Genomic DNA, 22,388 nt, shown 5'->3' with positions numbered 1-22,388 from the left:
AGGGAGAATATTCTACAAACACTAAACCTTGGCTATCCTGCTTGGAAGACTCAATCCTGTCCTCCTTCAGGAACTATCCCCATCCTGTAAAGAGTGCAGAGCTTCCAATACCAATTGCCTGCTTATTTCACAGCATTCACCACCCACTTTAAAAAAAAAACAAACCTCCTAGTGGATTTAATCTTTTAGTTTTGAGATCAAGACAAGACACTTTTCTGAAGCCCTGTACAATTACTTTATTTAAAAGATTCTAGAGAATTTGACAAGTCACCAGAAACTGCTTTCAGACAGATTTACAGGTCTTCAATGGGTTTGTGTGGCCAATATGGATACTTCTCCTTGTCCAGTTTGGTTTCAGGGAAGACCTCACTCAAGTCCTCAAACGTCATCTGATCAAATGGAATCATGGTTCTGAACTTCTCAAGCTTGAAGTGGGAGGAGAGACAAGAAAATGTTGAAGTCAGTTGTAAGCAAGAATTCAAACTAAACTAGATGTACAAATAGAAATTAAAACAAGGTTTTGTACCAAGCTGCCTTAAACATGAAATTCACAGGGTAGACCCCATCAACCCTACCTGTTTCTCATACTGGACAATACGGGATTTAGAGGCCTGCACATATTCAGCAGCACTCTTAGCCTGCAAGAGAACAAAGGATTTGGTGAGCACATGAATCCTAGATTGTTTCCTGTAGTGAAGCTATGACTCTCATCCTATTTCACTTTAGAGGGAGTCACTATTCTCATCTTACCTCTTCATTAAAGAGGCACTGACCTTAAAATAGCATCTGCTTTAAATAAAAACAGGTAAAGTAATTTCAAGCCCTATTCCTACCCCTGAGTCTCCTTACAACTTTTGTGGGTTTACAATAACTGTTTTCTAATACAAGTTCTCTCTCCCCTGTTGCTATGTGAGATACAAAAGGGAAATTGATTAAGTGCGTAGTCAGTTTAATCATTTCCCCAAAGTGCTTTCAAAAGCAGAAAAGAAACTGAATAGATGGTTTTTTTACTACAACAGAAAGAAGTTAGTTATCTTAGGTGTTACTTGTAACACCTACTAAGTGATTTTGCCCCCAAAGCCTGGAAAGATGGAGAGAGGTTTGAAGTTACCATTCCCTGCTGCACTGATCAGTTAGGAAGTGGATTCAACTCTTTTTTTGAAGGGAGCGTCTGAAGTCAGGTAAACTCCCTAAGCCATAGGCTTCAGCCTCTGCGGCTAAGTGTTACAAAAATGTCATGTAAGCCGCTTTGTTCAAACTTGTTTGGAACAGCGGATTTACAAGACTTTAGTGATCTAGAAGTTTTTAGGCAGACACATTCTGTAACAGGAAGCCACAAGGAGCTCTTGAGGCTGATAAATTCTCTGGCTAAAGACAACATCAATGACCTGAGCACAACCCATGGAGTTTGTTACACCCACCCTCCTCTTTCACACAGAGGAGGAACCCATAGAATAGAAGTCCCACTATGCAATGCTCCATCTTGACCCCTGCAGTCTCCAAGAACGCCAACTCCACATTAAAAAGGAGTCAGGCCTATTTTATGCAAATTAGGTGCATCCTCTGGCCTGCTGACAAGATGCCAATATGCTCCTCAGTTGATCAGAGTTCGGTTGCCTTTGTTTTACACTAATTTCAAGTTTATTACACCAGAAGAACAAGCAGAACTGCAATCCAGTCCCGGACTCTAAATCCCCAAGTGTGGTCCTGTATAGGTAGAGAGAACTATTCTTGCTCAAAAGCTGCCTACATGCACAAACCCAGACTTGCACCTCCTGCACTTCAGCACAATTACCCACCAGCAGACTCCAAGGCCTGGTCTACACTGGGGAGGGGGGGGTTCGAAATAAGGTACGCTATTTGCGTAGCTGAACTCGAAGTACCTTAGTTCGAAGTACTTACCCGTCCCCATGGCACGGGATCGAAGTCCGTGCTCCCCCGTCGACTCCGCCACCGCCGTTTGTGGTGGTGGAGTTCCGGAGTCGACGGGAGCGCGTTCACCAACTCCGAGAAGTCGATTGCTACCTGCCGACCCGGGCGGGTAGTATGGACGTACCCCAAGTCAGAATTATTCTATACCTCTACAAAGATCAAAGAGAAACCATGTGGCAGGGAAGAGTTTTTAAATACTTACAGCTTCCTGTTCCTGGGCATTTATCTTGTTTGTTTGTGTGTCCACAGGCTCAGGAACCTTTAGTGCATTGTACTGTAAATTCAAAAAAATACATTCTAAATGCGTTGTCTCACAATTCCATTAAAAGCCCTGCATGCTCCTAGAGCAAATATTTCCCCAATAGGCAGACTAGTGCTCTTTGTTCTCCCCAAAGACACTCTCGGACCCTTCCAAGTGAACCGGCTTCCTGCAGTAGGTCACCAATCAACTCAACTTGATGCCAGCTTCACAAATAGCATTGGTTGGCTCTCATATGTACACAACATGCTCAGCACTACACTGTCACCAGGATGTTTGTAGTCTTGTACAGAGCCAAAAGATGCTGTATGGAAGCATTAACAACAATCTAATGCCAAAGGGTTACTATCTTGTCCCACAAAGCAAGTCAAGTTATACAGATGAAAAAGAAGCTCCTGAATTCCTCCAAAGGTCAGTGGGTCCTTATGGACTGAGCACAGGGCCAGGAGCCAAGAACTGCTACATTCTAATTCCAGCTCGGACACCAACCCCCTTTGTGATCCTGGGCAAATCACTGGTTATTTGCCAAATGCCCATTTATATGAAAAACAAAAACAAAGGGGTTAACATCCACTTCATGGGATTAGTCTTATTACCACATCACTTTGGGCTGTTAACAGTGCTTTTTACTTCCTGCCCTTCGGTGGCAAAGGTTGAAGGGATGCTTGAACAGTCTCTCCCCAGAGAGCACAGAGTTATTTCTTAAGCCATCACACCTCATTCAATAGTTTATTTGCAAAATTTTACTCCAGTAGGGTTCTGGGCTACAGCCAAGGAGAACACAGCACAGCTCAGAATGTGATAGAGGCGTACAAAAGTGGCCTTTTCACTCCTGATACTAGACCAGCTGCATGCAGGCAAGTATCAGAGCGTGCATCACGCTGCTCTAAATTATGCAGACTACTAAAAGTCTCAAGAGGCTAATATGACAGTTGGGAATCAGCAGAGAATAGGAAAGCTCTAACCATATACTCTTATCCTCAGGCCATACACCTACAGCCAGGAAAACCTATGCAGCCTGTAAAGGAAAAAGCATTAGCTTTATGCCACTGGAGGATCCCCCTCCACTAAAATGACTTTCTGTTTTTAGTTATGCCAGCTTTTGGGCCGCTTTGTGCTAGCAGTGTGATGCAAAGCAGTTGCACACCACAGCACAGGATCTGGGCCAATACCTCCTAATAATCTCACCTAGCAGCCTGCTAGAGGAAAAGTTCACAGTTCTGTGTCTTGTGCATCAGATATGAGCAGCCTCCACTTGGATTTAAAAAACTGCAGCAACATCTAATTGAGGACGAGAATCTCACCTTCTTTTCAAACTCGTCCACCATGCCAGCCTTAGCAACTGCAGACTTGTAATAAACCCAATCAATAGCAGGGGGCTTCTCAGGCAAGGAGGTCAACCTGTACAGGTGGAGCAGAACAGCTGATAGAACAACCCCCAGTAATTTCAGAGAGCTCCCAGTTCCGCACCAGGCAACTCTGCAGTATCCATTGCCCCGCCCACCATCAGGCCCCAGGGTAGCAACTACACTAATTTTAGTTGCCAATATTTTCCACTTGTAATTAAGACAGAAATGGCAATAAAGCAGCCGCACAAAATTCTACATACCTACTTTTTTTTTTTTTTTGGGTGATGGACAAGTTCTCTCATTTGTTTCCATCATGAACACTGGTAGGAGCCAGCAAGGAGAGTTTGTGAATGGGACGGGTAGTTTTCATTACAGTTTTGCAAGGCTGACAAAGGGTTGTTTTTTTTTTTTAAATAATAGATAAATAACCAATGGTATTTTAGTTGTATCTACACTAGAGAACCTGTGCTGGCACAGTCCCCAGTGTAGACACAATGTACACAAGGTTTTTGTCCAGTGCAGGAACACCACCTCCGCCAGCAATGCTGACAAAAGGCATCTTCTGCCAGCATAGCTGTATCTACACTGTCAGCCTAAGTATATCACTAGAGGGTGTATATTTTTCACACACCTGACCGACATAGCAATGCAGGTATAAATTTTAAGTGAAGTCCAAATCTTAGCTGCATGTGTAACCTCTCTCAGGACTCCCTCTAACGTTATAGCTACTGTACCACCATGGAGAAGATCAAGAAAGAGCAGAATTTGGCTGTTAAAGTCTGCTTTTTTTTTTTTTAAATTGTGAAGAATTAAGACTTACTTTAACATCCTTATGGCAGGCACACAGTTATGAGAATGGCACTTCAAACTATTTTACATTGGTTTACACATGGACTGCCAGTGCTGAATTGCTAATGCCACCATCTTCTTGCCAGAGCAACCTTTTCACACTGAAATATACTCACTTGGCTGAAAGGGTATCGCTGCGTGTTTTCAGGGCATTAAACATAGCTCTCTGATTGGGAGGCACTCTCTCTGCAAATGCCATCCAGTCAATCGCTTTCAGAGCAGCTCTGCGACCTGCCATTTTTGTGTTCTAGAAAAATAAAACAGCAGAGAAACTTAAATTTGAAGAGGGATATAGAAGAACAGGCAAGTTTATTATCATCAATGTAAAAGTCTGGGCATTTCATGAACTGAAACATCACTTCAGCTCTCTCTTTGCTGCTATTTCACTCATTCTATTGATTCCCACCAAGAGGAATGCTCATAACAACACTTCACATTTCTTACGTTGCTGAGAAGAGAGAAACACTTTACAAGCAATAATTGAGCACCACAATACTTCGCTTAGCTAGATGAGATATATAGAGCTCATTTCAACAGGACTCAAATGCATTCATCCCTGGGGTGGAACATGGCAGCACACAGCAACACTATCAAACTGTTTAAGACAAAGTCAAGGCTACTCCACCCAGTTACTGCAATTATAATCTAAATAACTAAATAATTGGAGATATACCAATCTCCTAGAACTGGAAGGGACCTTGAAAGGTCATCAAGTCCAGCCCCCTGCCTTCACTAGCAGGACCAATTTTTGCCCCAGATCCCTAAGTGGCCTCCTCAAGGATTGAACTCACAACCACCCTGGGTTTAGCAGGCCAATGCTCATACCACTGAGCTATCCCTCCCCCCAAATGTCCATGACCAATATGTAGTTACTTAGCCACAGCCAGGCTCCGGATATCACCCTGCTCTTGCTATGGGAACTTTGATTGTCATCACTACATTGATTTAACAGAATTATCATATAGCTCAAGGGCTGAAAGGGGCCATGACAGACCAGTCCAGCCCCCTCTTACCTGAAAGGCGGCACCACAAAGCCACCACTCACGCCAAGCGGGGACATCATCGGAGGTTTGACTCGGGGGAGAAAGTGCTCCTCAACTCACCCCCGCCCCTCCAGGCACGAGTCCCCCATAACCCGGGGCAGCTCGGGGGAGGTGACGGGATCCGAGCGCCGGCTGCGAGGAGGATACACCCCCGCCCCCCCGCTAGCGGACTGTAGGGACCCCGCGCGCCTCACCGCCCCCCTACCCCAGACACACAGCGCCGCCCGCCCGCGCCGGGGTCTCCGTCCCAAACCACCCGGGTTGGTCTCACCTTCAGCGACCGCCGCCACCACCCTCCTGCTCAGCACCCTCCGGAAACCCGGTCCCACGCCAACCAATCATAGCCCGGTACCCCCGGAAGGACTCAATCGCACTCTCCTCCCACCCCTGAGACAACCCGGAAGTGATTCTCAACGGCTCTTTAAACACCAGTACAATGTCAAAAAATCTTCCCCTCCCTTTTACTCTTCATTTCAAAGCCAGCCTCCAAAATTCCGAGTTTTCCAGGGGCATGTCCCCTACTCACTTCCGGTTGCTCCGGAAGTAATATTCCGCTCTTCCTCAGGGGTTGCCTATTATATTGAATTCCTGTGTTTTTCTTTACTGTCTTGCGCCTGGGGATTCCCCCCTTAACACAGACTAGCCGTTAAGTTGTGTGGGTCGCGTGAGGAATTTGGTGTGACTGGGAGGTCGCTGGTGACCCGGAAGTTAAGTCCGGCTCTTCCTGGGAGGAGCAGGAGGAGGGGGACAGTTGTGAGGGAAGCGATGGCTGCCGGGCGCCGGACCCAGCTCTCCCCCCAGCGCTGAGCGAGGGTGGCCGCCCCACGAAGTGACGGTCCACGATGGCGGAGCTGATGGCGGCGGTGGATGGGCCGCCCCGGGGCCGTACGCCCAGCCCGGTGCTGGGGGGCATCCCGGTTCCTCCCGGGCCGCCGAGCCCCCGTCTGGCCGGGCCTGCCTGTTCCGGAGGGGGGCTGTCCCCGCGTAGCTCCGAGCCGCCCGTCCCGGACAGGCCTGGCTCCGGTTCCAAGTGGGTCCGGCTCAATGTGGGCGGCACATACTTCGTGAGCACCCGGCAGACCCTGTGTCGGGAGCCCAAGTCCTTCCTGTGCCGCCTCTGCTGCCAGGACGGGCCCGAGCTGGGCTCGGACAAGGTGAGGGGCTGCGCGGGGCGGGCAACGGGCGCTATAGAAACCCCCAATGCCGTGCAAACTCCTATGGAGACCACAGTCCCGATCGCACCCTCACGGAAACTTCATCCCTTCCCCCCGAACCGACTAACCTGCCCCCCGCTAGAGATACAAAAAGGTCAGTCCCCCCCCCCCCTTCCGCCAGGTAATAGCAGGACTGCAGTGTCCACATACATACAAAACCCACTTAACCTATGTGAGTCATAACCACCATCCCAAAATAGCGGGGGGCAGCGTGTCCCTTCAGCCTCTAACACCCCCTCCATTCACAGCAGGCTCCTCTTGCGCACACACCAATCTAGGCTTTGTGCTACTTCTGCTGGTAGGAGGGGACCTAGTTCTGATCAGACAACTTGAGGGGGTTGAAGCTGGGGGCATTCATTCCCCCAGCATAAACACCAACCGTACCCCTCTCATCCAGATCATCTGCTGTGAGCATAAATCTTTTCTCTGTTACATAAGAACGACCGTACGGGGTCAGACCAAAGGTCCATCTAGCCCAGTATCTGTCTGCTGACAGTGGCCAATGCCAGGTGCCCCAGAGGGAGTGAACCTATCAGGCAATGATCAAGTGATCTCTCTCCTGCCATCCATCTCCATCTTCTGACAAACAGAGGCTAGGGACACCATTCCTTACCCATCCTGGCTAATAGCCATTTATGGACTTCACCACCATGAATTTATCCAGTTCTCTTTTAAATGCTGTTATGGTCCTAGCCTTCACAACCTCCTCAGGTAAGGAGTTCCATAAGTTGACTGTGTGCTGCGTGAAGAAGAACTTCCTTTTATTTGTTTTAAACCTGCTGCCTATTAATTTCATTTGGTGACCCCTAGTTCTTGTATTATGGGAATAAGTAAATCACTTTTCCTTATCCACTTTCTCCACATCACTCATGATTTTATATACCTCTATCATATCCCCCCTTAGTCTCCTCTTTTCCAAGCTGAAGAGTACTAGCCTCTTTAATCTTTCCTCATATGAGACCCTCTCCAAACCCCTAATCATTTTAGTTGCCCTTTTCTAGTGCCAGTATATCTTTTTTGAGGTGAGGAGACCACATCTGTACACAGTATTCGAGATGTGGGCGTACCATGGATTTATATGAGGGCAATAATATAGTCTCAGTCTTAAGCTCTATCCCCTTTTTAACGATTTCTAACATCCTGTTTGCTTTTTTGACCGCCACTGCACATCTGCTGTCATAAACGGAGCTAGACATAGACACAACCTATTACCCACCCCCATACTCTTCCACTACAGCTCTACCCACATCACAAAACACTAACTACCAGCTTTTTGTTTCCCACACCCACGTGTACTCAGCACGGATATGTATCACATGCCCCCACATCCTTTAGGCTGCACCTAAACAATGACTTATGAGGACTAATGAGTTTGGGGAAGTCCTCATCAACTATAAAACACTTGTCTGTTCTCTAGATTTAAGTATTTGGTAACTTTTCTCAGCCTAGGAATATATTTGTCATTTCTCTTGTTCTTTATATTCTTATTAAAGCAAGTCACAGACCTACTAAGTATATTAGTATAGGCTATTTACTTTGATCTGTGGCTTTGAGAACTCAGATTTCAACCTCCTACCCATACTGGGAATTTCACAAATAAATCAATATGTTGGTAACTGCAATCTTTTTCTATAATATTCTTTATATACGTATCACAAAACACAACAGAGAGATTAGATACATAATTAAACACTCCTTCCTCCCAACTATAAGATTAATCAGGAGTTAAAATTCCTGCCTGTCAAATAATTTGTTTATTAAGATATTTATAATAGCTCCCATTACCTTAGTATCTCAGTACAGAGTAAGAAGGGGCTTGGGGGGGGGGGGGGGGAACTGTCTTTATTCTGCTGTAAATGAGACTGCCCCAATCTGAGTAGCACCAAATTTACTTAATGAACAAAATAAGCTGAATCATTCTATGGTGTTTAAAAACAGCACTTTGACCTACTTGTAACGATCATGAATGCTTGCTGCATCAAAGTGTATTTCTAAAAGGTCTGTGTTGTTCTGTGTCAACACATTAAACTTGGTTCATAGAATATCAGGGTTGGAAGGGACCTCAGGAGGCCATCTAGTCCAACCCCCTGCTCAAAGCAGGACCAATCCCCAACTAAATCATATGTGGGAAAGAAATATGTTTTCTTACACCTGTTAATTGTTGATAAATTTACAATTTTGTGCACTGTGAAAGGCCCTACATAGATCTAACTTGTTATTGCAATGTTGATTTTAAAAAGTAGAAAAATAAGGAGCTGCTCTAAGTGTCTGATGCATAGTTTGGAAATCAATGTGTTGTCTAGAGGAGATGCAAACCATTAATAATTTGCAGTGAGGCCTGGGTTGTGTGTGTCTTATTTTTCTTAAATTTCCTCAGAAGCATTATTCTGTTTTCTGATTGAACAAGTCACAAACAAAAAGCAGACTGACCTAAAAAGACTGCAGTTTTTGTTGGAGCAATAATGTTTGTCCCTGTTGTCACAGTGCTGAGTGAGTGCTAAGGTGACCTACATTTTTATTTATTTTGATTTATAGGAAAAAGCACTTGTCCCTTTAAGGTGCCTAGGTTTCAGGTCTGCCTGCATGGATCCAGTTATAGGATTTGGGGCTTAGTTCATAAACAGTCAAAAATATTTTTAAAATTTCAGTATCAATAAATATTAGAACCACCAAGACAGTTACCTTATTGTAACCCTCCTCTCAACCCTACTAATTGTTTATTGCTTCTGTTATCACATTATGTCTAAATATTGGGCCCACTCTGGCAAATACTCATAAGAGTAGGCCCCATTGACTCCCTTGAGATAGAGTTCACAAGATTATGTTCTAAAGTTGTAATATATTCAGGTCACGGACTACCTTATTTGTCTGTAAAGTACTGTAGAAATAATATTTATTTCTAAACCTCATCAGTAGCTTTTGGTGCTTTAGGAGCAGATATTTGTGCCAGTAGTCGCATTTAAGAGATGAACTGGTACATACAGACATGCTGAATCCAGCATGGTATATAAAGATAGAGATTTGAAATAAAGATTAACAAGGATTGTATCTATGGAAACGTGATTTAGAGAGAGAAATGAGTAAAATGTGAAATCTGTATCTTGAGTGATAAGCTGAGATTTGGACTACGTGCAAGGAAGTTTTGTTCTAAAGATGCATTTTATGGAACAAGAGCCATTTCAGAGTAGTTAAATTTTAGAGCTGATGCTAATTTGCATAGTCGAGATTGGCCTTAGTGTAATTTTCAGATAAATAAAAAGGAGTTTAGGAGTTAGCATAAGGTTTTGAGATTGGCATTTACATATAAACAGAAGGTTTTTAAACAAAATTTGGAGTTGCCTCTTCTTTTTACATGAAAGAAAGATCATCCTGATCACAGGAATTGGGCTATTTCATGCTATTACTCCCACACACCGAGAAGTTTCTGGTTCACTTTAACAATCCCTTTAACAGGTACTCATGCTGGATCAGAAGTTGCAAAAAGAAAATTAGTGTAAACAGGCTCACTTGCCATACATTCCCCAACCCAAACACTACTCAACATTGCAAACATGGGCCTGTCTAAGCTACAGAAATTTTGCAAAGTTTTCTCATCATTGCTAACACCAATACAGTTTCAAGGGGGTTAGTAATTTTAGAGTCCCCGTGAAGTGGGGCATCTAGCTTGACTCCCATGTGTGTTTCACAGGATGAGACAGGGGCATATCTCATCGACAGGGATCCCACTTATTTTGGTCCGATCCTGAACTACCTCCGACATGGAAAACTCATAATAAACAAGGAGCTGGCAGAAGAAGGTAAGGAAAATTTATTGCAGAGCCAACAGCTGTAAATGCCCCATTGGCACGGTTTGATTTGCCAGTCATTACTTAAAGCTAGACTGGGTGTGGAGGCTTCCTAATGCATTAACATGGTGCCTTGTGTGTAAGCTCCATTTTGCAATAATACTGTGTTTTCTTTTAGATTCCCACAAAGGACGCTTATGAATAACATGAAGCAGATATATACTGGAAGCACTGACCTCTAGATCATAGTGCAGGCTATCCTTGCTATGCTCAACTCATTGGCTTTGAACAGCAAATTGTAGTTTTTGAGAGAGGAGAGAGAGAACATGATCTTTCCTGTTCTCTTTTCAAAAACTGCAGTCCTGTATCTCCAGAGTCATAAATGGCTTTTTTGTAATATGAGATAATGAAACAGATTGATCTGAGATGGCTAAACCTATTTTGCCAAAATCCTCCAATAAAAGAGCAGTATTTCCCTATTACAGCCTGGTGGGTTTCTATAATCCTAGAGAAGGGGGAGTATGCTTCTGTTAGATGATGTATGCTTTCACATAAGGAGGCTATGACCATCTGAGTAGAGGATTTTCTTCCAGACTCAGGTCAATACCACCATCCATTCTGCACCCATTTATTGTACCACATACAGGCTAGATTGCAAATATAAAGTTAACTACAAATTGATACCATGCACTTTTGATAAAATTGTGCTTATTCTGTTTTCAGTTGACTAACCGAATTTCTTCCTCTGCTTTTGGATTTTTGTAGGGGTACTGGAAGAAGCTGAGTTTTACAATATTGCATCCCTGGTGCGTTTGGTGAAGGAGCGGATACGGGACAATGAGAACAGAACCTCTCAAGTAATGCATGTTAAAACTTAAGTAGAAAAACTCAGTCATCAGGATTCAGTCATTAATAAAAATGTGACAGAGGGACAGTGCGCTGCAGGGTGAGACACAGGACAGCACGACATATGATTGAGAGCGCGCATCCTTCATGGCTACTGGCACGGGCTCTCAAATCTACTCCCTGATATTTGCAAGTAGAGGTCAGGAGCAGTTGAATAGAAGGGGGCTGGAAATGGGGTCAGTTGAAACAAGGTGTGAAAATGAGGACTCAAGGCAATAGATGGGACTTTGAGGTCCAAAAAGCAGATTAGCTAGCTGACCTACTAAAAGATCTTATGAGTACATGGGCCATGCATCCCATTTAGAGAATGGGAGTTGCTTTAATATGTTTTATTAAATTTGCAATTAATAAAAGTGCAGTGATACTATTTTGGCAGAAAACTTTAGGTTGCATAAACAGTTTGGGTGAGTGCCCAGTGTAGTCTATTTCCCTTTCCTTGGTGTGGGACGTTACCAGAATTGTGGATCGCTCTTTCCCTAAAGTCAACCCTAAGAAAGGGAACTTGGGTGATTTTCTCTCCCATTATATTTACAAAATGAGATCTACGGATATGCTTTTCTTGTCCTTCCCAGACAATTTTAATATTTCCATCAAATATAAGCCTTCTCAGACCAGCATCTTCTCTCAGTATTTCTTTATTGCAATTCTTTTTGCTGCTGCTGAACTGTTTTTAATTTGTAGAATCAATACTAGACGAGTAAAATTTTCAAAACACACCTGGAAGACTTGGGCTCCTGTCATTTACATGCTTTTGATAGTGTCACCTCAAAATCCTCACGACCCTCAGCAAGAAAAAAGAAAAACAAAAACCTATATAATGTAGACTAGTTTGGGAAAGTCTATGCAACTCAGTCTTCCTCTTCTATTATAATCCTCAAGGCACAAAATAGATTAGGTTTCCCTACAAGAAGACACTAAAGCCTCAGCTGTATTTCTTTGTCTGAAAGCAAACACCGCTAAGCCAACTCCCTCTCCTGATTTTAAAATTCCTGATTTGTTTTTTTTTTCCCCTTGGTGCTTTAGGGACCCGTAAAACATGTGTACAGAGTCCTGCAGTGCCAAGAGGAAGAGCTCACACAGATGGTGTCCACTATGTCTGATGGATGGAAATTTGAACAGGTACTGTTGCCAATGATTGCCATTCCTATAGCCAAAGAAAGGGATCCCCCTGTGGGAACAGCATATGGAATGAGTTTAGATTCTGTTTAACTACCCCTCTCACGACTCCTTCCTGCTGGCGGCGGGGAATCTGTATCCAGAATCAGTCCGCCTTATATGGAATAACTGGCAGGGGAACAACAGTAGCTTACTGAACCCATAACCAGAAATAATGTTCCCTTGAGATCTTTTGAATCCTTGTCGGACTCTTGAGAAATTCTTCTCTCCTCCCACATTTTCCTGGCCCTACTGTGGAGCTTTTATCCAAGGAGAATGAATGGGATCCAGGAGAAGTGAAAACTACTTTCTTCAGAGCCCAGCAGCACAACCCCTTCACAGAGAAGTGTTGTGACATGAGAAATACCTTGCCCTGCAAATGCAAAACATGCTGCATTTACAACACAAGTTCGCTGGCCATGTTTCAAGGGAGTTGCCGAGGGCATAAATCAGCCCCAACTTTGGTATCAGAAATCACAAACTGTTCTCTTGTGTGGATATACAAAGAACTTAAGCCATCATGATAGTTCCTGAACTGTAGCAGAGAGAGATCTGCAATATCTGTTAGCAATGAAATATGACGACACCAAATGGCTCATAGGACTAATAGGACAGAGCCTTCACTTCTAGATCTATTCAAATCCAGCCCAGTTTAGTAGTGACCAAAAGCTGTGACTGTCTGCTAGCTGTGCAGTCACCAATGTGAAATCAATGTGATGGTTCAGTGTCCATTTTCCAACGGACAAGTGTCCATATCATATTTGGCACCATTTACTCTTTGTTAGCAGTCTTAACACAGACACCAAGGATTGACCAGGATGAGGAATTCAATTCCCCTGTTATCCCGACAGGTTCTCTCTATGGCTATATCTATGCTATGAGCTAGGGCTGCAATTTCTCGGCTCATGTATGCGTACTCCACTAGCTCAGAGAGTTAGTGCGAGTATAAATAGCAGTGTAGCTGAGGGAGGGCAGATAGCCGCTAAATATCTTTCCTAATTAACATGGATTCTGTGTATCCACAGTGACTTGTGGTCTGAAGTGCAGCTGTTTATGTTCATTATAGTTTAGACAGTCAAGTGGTAAAATACAAAAGGAAAACACAGTCCATTGACATCCTAAAACCAAGTCTTTTGTCCTCAGTAGTGAATCAATGCAACCGTTAAAGCTAATTCATTGTACAAGCCATTTCCATTATTATAGCTTGGCTAATCCTCCTTCAGACCCACAGAACAATGGATATGATTATTATACTCGGGGAACAGGGAGCTGCATCTATCCCTTGTTATAAGTGTGAGGTTCTCTTTTTAAAATCCTTTGGGCAGAACTAGTGTATCCATTCAGATACACACAAGATTCATACTGTTTTTCTTCAGGATGTAAAATCCAAGGCTAGTCTGAAGAGCAGGGCTGAGAAATACAAATTACTGCTATGCTGTTTACTCCAGGTTGTCACTTTAATGTAATAATTATAAAAGAATTGTGCTAGTTTGCCAGGTGTCCTTTAGTTGTTGGAATATGCTGCCCTACCTTTGTGACAAAGAAATAGCCTGTCCAGTGTTTCTGCATCAAAAAGTCAGAAGCTGTATTCCTAGAATTCTGTTAAACAGGTGCATCATCTAGACTGAGTGACTCCTTCTATAGAGCCCACGTTGCCTAGCATATCCAGTCTCTGAAGTATTTGGCTAAGGTTTTACATTTTGTATTGCAAAATGTGATCAATATTTTCAGTGTTTTCATTAATTGGAAAATGCATCACAGCTTTCCATGTTACCCTTTCAGTCAATTTTCCCTGAGTTCAGCCACCACCAGGGGGCTCTGTAGCACTGCCAGTCATGGACCAGGAATATGCGTACTATTTGACAGGAAATCTTATAACACAAGTTAATACCCCAGAGATTTTTGTCCTGTTGAAATTTTAATTCTGACTGGGTTCAACCAGCCACACACAAGGCAATAACAAGGACAGAGCAAAGTCCATTGGCTATTGTGGCATTAATCCTTACATCCTCTTGGTTATTTTCCTGTTCTTCAGCTAATCAGCATTGGATCTTCCTATAACTATGGGAATGAAGACCAGGCAGAATTCCTCTGTGTCGTCTCAAGGGAGCTCAATAACTCTACCAATGGCATTGTCATCGAACCTAGTGAGAAGGCAAAGGTGAGAAGCCTGGTTAAGAGTTGTCTTTAAATGTCCCTGTACACAGGAAAAAAAATTCCTCTGTGCTCTAACGATGCCATGAGGTTGATGATAGTAATTCCTTGCACATGCTTATTCTCTTCCACTCTTCCCTCCGACCTCATCCTCCAGTGAGATTTGCAGTTTTACTAGATGACATTACAGCAAATCTATCCAGATCCAAAGCTCTTCGTACATTTCACATTGAGCCATAGATATATGGGGAAAAAGAGATGAACCTTTTCTAAAAAAAAAGTGTAAAAAGGAGGGAAGAAAGGGTTAGCACAACTAGGAAGATTGAAGCAGATCACATTTCCAGCTGACAGCCATTGCAGGGAGTGAAGGTGGTTGGTTGTTTTCCTTTGATCAACCTTTGATCAGGATCTGAAAAATATGAAACTATCCTTCTGAATTTCCTGCGTGCAACTGACCTGTCTCTAGAAGAGGCTTTACCATCTCTTATCTCCAGTTTCTCTAAAGGGTCTGAGGGAGGCTCATAGGTTTTAGTGGTCTTGAGTACAGACCTTGGAACTAGGGACTCCACTCCTAGCTCTGCCATACACACTCTGTGGCCTTGGGCAGGTCATTTAAAATCTGTGCCTTCATTTTCCCAGCTGTAAAATGGTTATAATGCTTACCTCACAGAGGTGACTAGGATTAGCGTCTTAACATTTGTGAAGTACAATATATACTTTTTTAAAATCCTTCTACAGTTCATGCTGTTGAATCTGAGTGGGTGAAGTATCTGGGTAGAAAAATGGAAAGAATTGCATTATGGACCAAGACTATGCATCTTTAAACATGCACAGATCACAGCCTCAAACAATAAAAGATGTTGTCAAGATGCAGCAGAATGTTATGCCTTGCGGTGACCAAAAGCCAAGTGTTTTTTAGCACAGGCCTGTCTTTTCCAAGGAAATCAGTCACTCATAAGAGTTACGTAAAAACCAGCGGCCACTTCTGGTGATTCTTTGTACATTCCCCTCCTCCATCATTTTTCCTTCCCCTACTGACACAAATAGCATTTTTTCGAAACATGAGAACTAATATCCAAATTTGTCCAAGTTCAGCCTTTATTATACCGGTCCTTCTCTTTTCAGATTCTTCAGGAGCGAGGATCCAGGATGTGATCCACGTATCTGGTTCTGTTATACTCCGAGATGTCAAAAGGGCAGTCTAGCTGGGCAGAGCGTTTCTTCGCAGTTCAGCCTTGCTCTTGTACAGTAACCGAGCTAATGCAAAGCAAAGCTGAGCCTGTCCTGCCAACAGAGAATAATTCTGGTCAAAACCAAAGGCTTCCCCCTAATCCCAGGAAACCAAGGAAAGAAGAGACTCTTCCAGTCGGATAGTCCCTTTTTCAAATGTTTGTTTTTGTTTTCTTGGCCGGCGCTGTATTGAATTTTTCCAACACTGGCTGGGCCGGATTCCCAGTCAGAGCCTTTGGGAGGGTTGCTCAGGTCCATGAGCCCGTGTAGTCAGCCCAACCTCCAGTGGGATGGAGTAGGTGAAAGAGGATTTGTATTAGAGCTGTGCCATTTTGTGTGCCCAGGTTTATCAAGTAGAGAGACCCTGCAGCGTTCCTCCCCCCCAGTTGGCCCCACACAAATCAGATGAAGAGGGTTTAGAAGTGAGACAAAAACAAGAACTGTCTTTTTTTATACTGAAACTTTTTTCATTCTTGCTTTGTATTTGGTACTTGTCAGGTTCCTGAGAGCTGAGTTAGATACAAAATAATCCTAGTGGGGAGAGCAGTTGTGTTTCTGTCTAATGTGGGCCTTGGGAGGGGTCTACTGCTGGCACTATTATATATGGGCTCTTGGCATCTCCCAAAGCCCATTGCTCTTCGTGCATTTTTTAAAATCTACATTGGCCCATGCTAGTGACAGAGTAAATGGTTCTGTCCTTTATTCTCTCCAGGTTGGATGAAAGTGGTGACAGGGATCCTGTCCCACTTCCCCTCCAGTCCCTTGCCACAGCTTTATCTTAGCCTGGCATGATGTTATTTGATTTACCCAGGTTAGGGACTTGTTGCTGCCACGTTCAGCTTTGCCTTGTCTGTCTCCAGCAGCATGGACTCCCATGATCTCCTGCTGTCGTCTCCCAGCAGGAGGAGTTAGGGGAGGCTTTATTTTGTACTGTAGCAAGCAGGTAGGTTTGTTTTAAATCCATCGGATAGTTTGGGGAGGAGAGCCCCTATTTACATATGGCAATTCCACATCTGCAGCCTGCTCATTACCCCGCCTTCAGTAGGTCAGCCTGAAGTACCAAGGGGCATTGCAGAGACTTTGGGGGGCTTGGTGAAAGTTGCCAAAGTGTTGTAATGTTTCTTGTCCAAAGTGACGTGTCTACTTTTGTGACTTTTTTTGGAATGCCTTGAATGGACGTGCAAATGTTCGTTTGTGCCTCTCTCTTTAATTCTAGTCTTAGCCAAACTGGACTCACTGGTCCCTTCAAAGCAGTGACATGTCCCTACTATCTGGTAAATGGAATTTCGTAGGAGTTTGCTGCATGTTTTTCCCTTTGTCCTGGCTTTGTCCTTTGTAGCCCAGTGCTCTGGTACCTGGGCTTTTGAGTCGAGTCCCAAACTGCCGTTGAACCAAAGTTCCAGGTACACTGGAATTCACTGGCATTGGCAAGGCCATAGTGAACGGTCCTGGAGTAGGCCATGAGCACAGAATTCCTTGTTTGGATTGATGAGTGTGGGATTCTCCCTGAAGGAATTGGGCTCACTGTGATCTTGTCAGTGTTTTGTGCATAGGAAAGTTCCCCATCCTGTCTCCTTGTTGACTTGGGGCAGAGGGCTGTGACCAGTGGTTTCTGTGGGTATGGATGACCTTTTCAGTGAACAAGGTGCAGTAAAGAAATTCAGAGGGATACCCCACACACACACACACTCTCCAGTCCAGCTTTTCCCTACGCTGCTGTCAGCATACCTCCTCCAGTGGGGTCTTCACCGCTTTCTCAGGAAGGAAGGTTGATTATCTGTAGTAGCTAGTCTTGGTAACAGACTGTGCCAAATGTCCGAACTCACATTGTGTCAGTTTTGGGCTGCTGAAATTCAGTTGGTGTGGCACCATACTCAATAATCCAGCTTTCCTAGTCCCCCAATCTTCCCTGTCTGTCATGTGATGAAACGGTGTGGGTGTGATTGGACTGGATGCCTTGGCGGGGCCCAAACAACACTGTGATGTGTACATATAGCTCTTATCTATGGGTATCTTGGAGCCCCAGCCACTGTCAGTTTGTGGTCACAACTGAGAAATAAAAAAATGCATATGCAGTTTAGCAGCATAAAAGCCACATATCACACTAGCCTTCACACCACCATCTATCTTTTCCCCCCAGGGAGAAGGGGAAGTTGGGAATTAGTCAAGAAAGATCAGACTAACAATAACAGGAGTCAGAGTAGCAGCCGTGTTAGTCTGTATCCGCAAAAAGACCAGGAGTACTAGTCTAAGGTGCCACAAGTACTCCTGTTCTAATAACAGGAGTCACTTTGCTGCCCTGTCAGACGCAGTCAATACAAGCCTAACTGACTTGCTTTTCAAGCTGGCGGGCACAAAGCCGTGCTAGGTTTGCTTAGAGGGCAATGTTTTAATCCAGTACAATTTCAGTTGACAGAATGATACCTCATTGCTTTTTTTGGGTCATCAAAAACACCCTGCCTCATGAAGCCCAGTTGAGGAGTGCCTGCTGTCAGAATCGGTTTGAAAAATACTACCGCCCTACCTTCTCCACACCAGAGGGAACGGCTCCAGTAAAACAAACCAGAAGAAGAACCTGGTAGTTACGACAGGCCGAGACCAGTTCAGTGTGTCCTGTATAAATCGCAATGGATTGAACATTTCTGCCAGATACCTGGGGAACAGACTATAAAAGTTAAATCCTATTCTCTCCCTAACTTCCCCTCCAGTGAGAATTGTTAGAGCTTGTCAGTGGATTTAATGCCCCACTGGAACCTAATTGCCTTTTCTTCTTCTTAAAATCCAATAGAATAAGTGATCTAGAAAATGATTCCTGTCATTTGCATCCTCACTGGATCTCAAATTCTTTGGTGATAAGAAGGGACTGTTGTAGTCTTCTGGAAGGCTATGGACTCCTGTAGGTACAAAGACTTGCAATCCATCAAGAGCAGGATGCTTTCCCAGATCACCTAGCTGGGAGTTTCTCCTCTTTACTGTCTGTGATAGGTCACCTTTAGCCCTGTGAAAGTCTGAAGAACTGGTCTCGCTTGGTCTCCACATTCCATACTAGTTGCATCACTGCACTGCTGGAGACGGCTTTTCCTTCCATTTCCTTTAGCTTGGTCGCAGCTATCTCCTCAAACTAAAACGGGGGGAGGGGTGTCCCATCAAATCAGTCCTGTTGACCCTAGAGGGCAGTATATTTTGGGGAGTGGGAGTGGGGAAGCAGTGGGAGGAGGTCTGATAGATAGCTGTGGGGTTTTGTATCTCTTGGGAAGGTTCACTTTAAAGCATTAGAACTGGGAACTGATAGCAAGTTTTATCTAAATTTCCCAGTGGCCTAAATTGTTCCATTATGGGGAGACTGGAATTAACCTCTGAAAGTGTCTTTGTTTCTGCACATTTTTAAATCAATCTTCTCAGGGGTGACTGAGTGGTCCGAGGGGAAGTGCGGGGGGGGTTAGCCACAGGGGTGGGGGCACAGCTCCTCAGACCTCTGCAACTTGGCCATGGGCTCCTCACCCTCAGGTTTTGCCTGCAAACCCAGAGGTTTTGTACAGTTTGTCACATGTCAGTGCCCTTTGCTACTGTTTCTCTTTGTTTATTAAATGTGTTTGAATAATGATTCAGATGCTGTGATTAATTTTTTTCAATAAAGATTCTGAAATGGGTTGGAAGTTTGAACTAATGTCCTGTGTCCTGCTGCTTTGTTTGTATTGACTTTTCAACTGGGCTGTCGTCTTTTCATATAACTTTTTGAACACCTGTTTTACTTCACTGCCTAACACTCACTTGGGAGGAAGGATGCTTTGATGTAAACTCAGTACACAGCTGTAAAGATTACCGGCGAGTCTCATCTTACGCGGGGGTTCCGTTCCGTGGTTAACGCATAAAGTGAAAACCGCGTATAGTCAAAATTACATTGAGTTGAATGGCAGGCAGAATTGCCCGCACTACAGGTACAGTATTAAAATTATTTCTCTCTTTTTTTTGGTTTTTGCCAACTGCATAAAGCTGAAATCGTGCATGTTAAATGCGCGTAAGATGCAACAGACCTGTACAAGGTAAAAAGCATTTGTCCATTGACAAAAACCTCAAACACCACCACGTCTTAGACTTCTGTACATCACGAAGCACAAAAGACAGAAAACCCTCCCTTCTCCCCTCCCTCCCCCCCCATGAAGTGATGATCTGCAAGTGTCCATTTGGAAAGACATTGTACGGCAGTGTTTAACAGTAAAAATGGTCTTCATTATTTCCTAAAGGTATTTTAAATAATTACATTATCCCAATCATAATGCACCCAGCATTTTCCTTATTTGTCTCTTAAGCAGGATTGATGGATTAGCAGAGATTCAATTTGTTTCCTTTTTACAGGGATTAATTTTCAGAAAGGCTTGGAACACAGAGGCACCAACAGATGGACAATTGGATGGGGGAGAGAGCAGGGAAAGAACTAAATAAGTTTTAAAAAATTCAGTCTGCCTGTAATAAGCCTGAAAGCCGGTGCATGTTTGTGTCTCAGGTTTCCAAGCAGTGGTTTGAGCATTGGCCTGCTAAACCCAGGGTTGAGAGTTCAATCCCTGAGGGGGCCACTAAGGGATCTGGGGCAAAAATCAGTACTTGGTCCTGCTAGTGAAGGCAGGGGGCTGGACTCAATGACCTTGCAGGGTCCCTTCCAGTTCTAGGAGATTGGTATATCTCCATATATTAAAAGAAATGTCTAAATTTTGGAGCCAAGCCGTTGATGCCTCCTGCATCTGTTCCTGATGCTGCTCTGGCTCCCTGCTTAGCACGAATACCTCTGCTCTGGTGACAGTCTACCTCCAAGAGCAAGGTCACTATCCCTTTTGCCTTTCATGGCTTTTGCTTCAGGAGATCAGCATGTGGGAGTTCAGGGCATCTTAAAACTTCTGTCTATTGTGATCCTTGTGCTGGGATCTCAAAGTACTAAATTGTAAAATAAGCCTCCCATTAGTACCAAGATGGAGAAGTGATTTGCTCAAGATCACGCAGGAAATCAGCAAAGCTGGGAAAATAAACTAGGAACAAGGAACTGCTAGGCTCCTGCTCTAACCACAAAACTATATTCCTTCTTAAGGTCCGTTTCTGAGCATGTGTGTAATCTGCCACCAACTCTGTTCCTGCAGTTGGCAAAGCCTTGACCACAGTAGGGACTCTCCCAGAGTTTGCCTCCACTGGCACACATTTGGAGCCTTAGTGGGAGGATGATTGCTGGAGTTTTGAACACTTACCTAACTGTCTAATCACCGTAACATTACCTGCATCTATCAGGTCATCTATGTTGGGGTTCTGGTTATGAAGAGCTCTTTAAACTAGACATCTTAATTATTTAGATTATGGTCCAGGAGCTGTTGGCGAACAACTCAAAAGCTTTTCCCAAGCCCCTGACCTGTCTCGGAAGGTGACAGAGCACAGCTAGCAATAGTTTCAGGTTCAAAATGCCAACTGCTTTGGCAGAATAGGAAGTCGGGTTGTGTTAGGGTGACCAGACAGCAAATGTGAAAAAGTGGGATGGGGTACGGGGTAATAGGAGCCTATATAAGAAAAAGACCCAAAAATCAGGACTGTCTATAAAAATCAGAACATCTGGTCACCCTAGGTTGTGTTTGCATGTACATTCATTGTATGTAGTGTTGCTGTGTCAGTCCCAGGATGAGAGAGACAAGGTGAGGGAAGTAATATTTTTCACTGGACCAACTTCTGTTGGTGAGAGACACAAGCTTTTGAGCTACCTGCAGAAGAGCTCTGTGTATGCTCAAAAGCGTGTCTCTCTCACCAACAGAAGTTGGCCCAATGAAAGATGTTACCTCACCCACCTTGTCTCTGTACATTCATTCACAACAGAGCAAGTCCTCTAAGCAGTAATTCAAAACAGGAAGTCCATTTATAACCACCTCAGTTGCTCAGCTTTTATTCTCTTAACCTGCACCTATGAAACTGTCCAAGCTTTTACAGATTCTGACTTGTGTGAGTACAGTATCAAAAAACTAGTTCAGAATCTTTGTCAGCCAGGTAGATGGTTTTCCACAACTAACAGTTTAATACTCCTGCATCAGACCGAAAATACATGGTCACTAGGCAGGTTGCTGTGGAGACCACAACTCAGTAGAATCTGAGGACGCAATCTGTCCCTTGTAATATTAACTATTCTCAAACTTGAGCTATTCCAAATATTTCTCTCTCTGTTTTCAAGTAATTTCTTTGCTTTCCCCCAGCAGCCATATTACAAGATCTATTGTGAGCTACTTTTAACCACGAGTTCAAAGTGAACCCATGTGAAAAAAAAAACTGCTCTTATTACTACACACATACAGCTCTTACAATTTCTGCATGGGCATAGGCTACAAAGTTCAGCTCTGAAGTTTCCTAACATTCAGGAGTGTTCGGATCCAGTGCAGTAGGGGAGGTAGAATACAAGAGCGGCCATACTGAGTCAGACCAAAGGTCCATCTAACCCAGTATCCTGTCTTCAGACAGTGGCCAATGCCAGGTGCCCCAGAGGGAATGAA

The 22,388-nt window shown here is 43.9% G+C and overlaps 2 protein-coding genes across 3 annotated transcripts; one reads left to right on the top strand and one right to left on the bottom strand.

Annotated features, from left to right (window-relative positions):
* Positions 1-211: 211 nt before the first annotated feature.
* On the bottom strand, positions 212-5,855 carry ATP5PD (ATP synthase peripheral stalk subunit d). 2 transcript variants are annotated; one of them, XM_039501463.1, is made up of 6 exons: positions 5,704-5,855; positions 4,506-4,636; positions 3,496-3,592; positions 2,135-2,206; positions 576-638; positions 212-425 (listed from the first exon to the last, which is right to left on the bottom strand). In XM_039501463.1, exons 2-6 carry the CDS (start codon positions 4,625-4,627, stop codon positions 294-296), a joined length of 486 nt encoding a protein of 161 aa, XP_039357397.1. In that variant the 5' UTR covers positions 4,628-4,636; positions 5,704-5,855; the 3' UTR covers positions 212-293. The 2 variants fall into 2 exon arrangements, with proteins under 2 accessions (XP_039357397.1, XP_039357398.1); XM_039501464.1 differs by lacking the exon at positions 5,704-5,855 and adding an exon at positions 5,403-5,557.
* A 153-nt stretch (positions 5,856-6,008) lies between these two features.
* On the top strand, positions 6,009-19,526 carry KCTD2 (potassium channel tetramerization domain containing 2). Its single transcript, XM_039501459.1, has 6 exons — positions 6,009-6,586; positions 10,335-10,443; positions 11,197-11,288; positions 12,361-12,456; positions 14,528-14,653; positions 15,772-19,526. The coding sequence occupies exons 1-6, from the start codon at positions 6,275-6,277 to the stop codon at positions 15,799-15,801; spliced, it is 765 nt and encodes a 254-aa protein (XP_039357393.1). The 5' UTR covers positions 6,009-6,274; the 3' UTR covers positions 15,802-19,526.
* The last annotated feature ends 2,862 nt before the right edge of the window (positions 19,527-22,388 follow it).

Source organism: Mauremys reevesii, linkage group 15, assembly GCF_016161935.1.
Source record: "Mauremys reevesii isolate NIE-2019 linkage group 15, ASM1616193v1, whole genome shotgun sequence".
Lineage (NCBI taxonomy): Eukaryota > Metazoa > Chordata > Testudines > Geoemydidae > Mauremys > Mauremys reevesii.
Note: the sequence above shows the minus strand (reverse complement) of the source record. Positions and strands in the feature narration are given on the sequence as shown.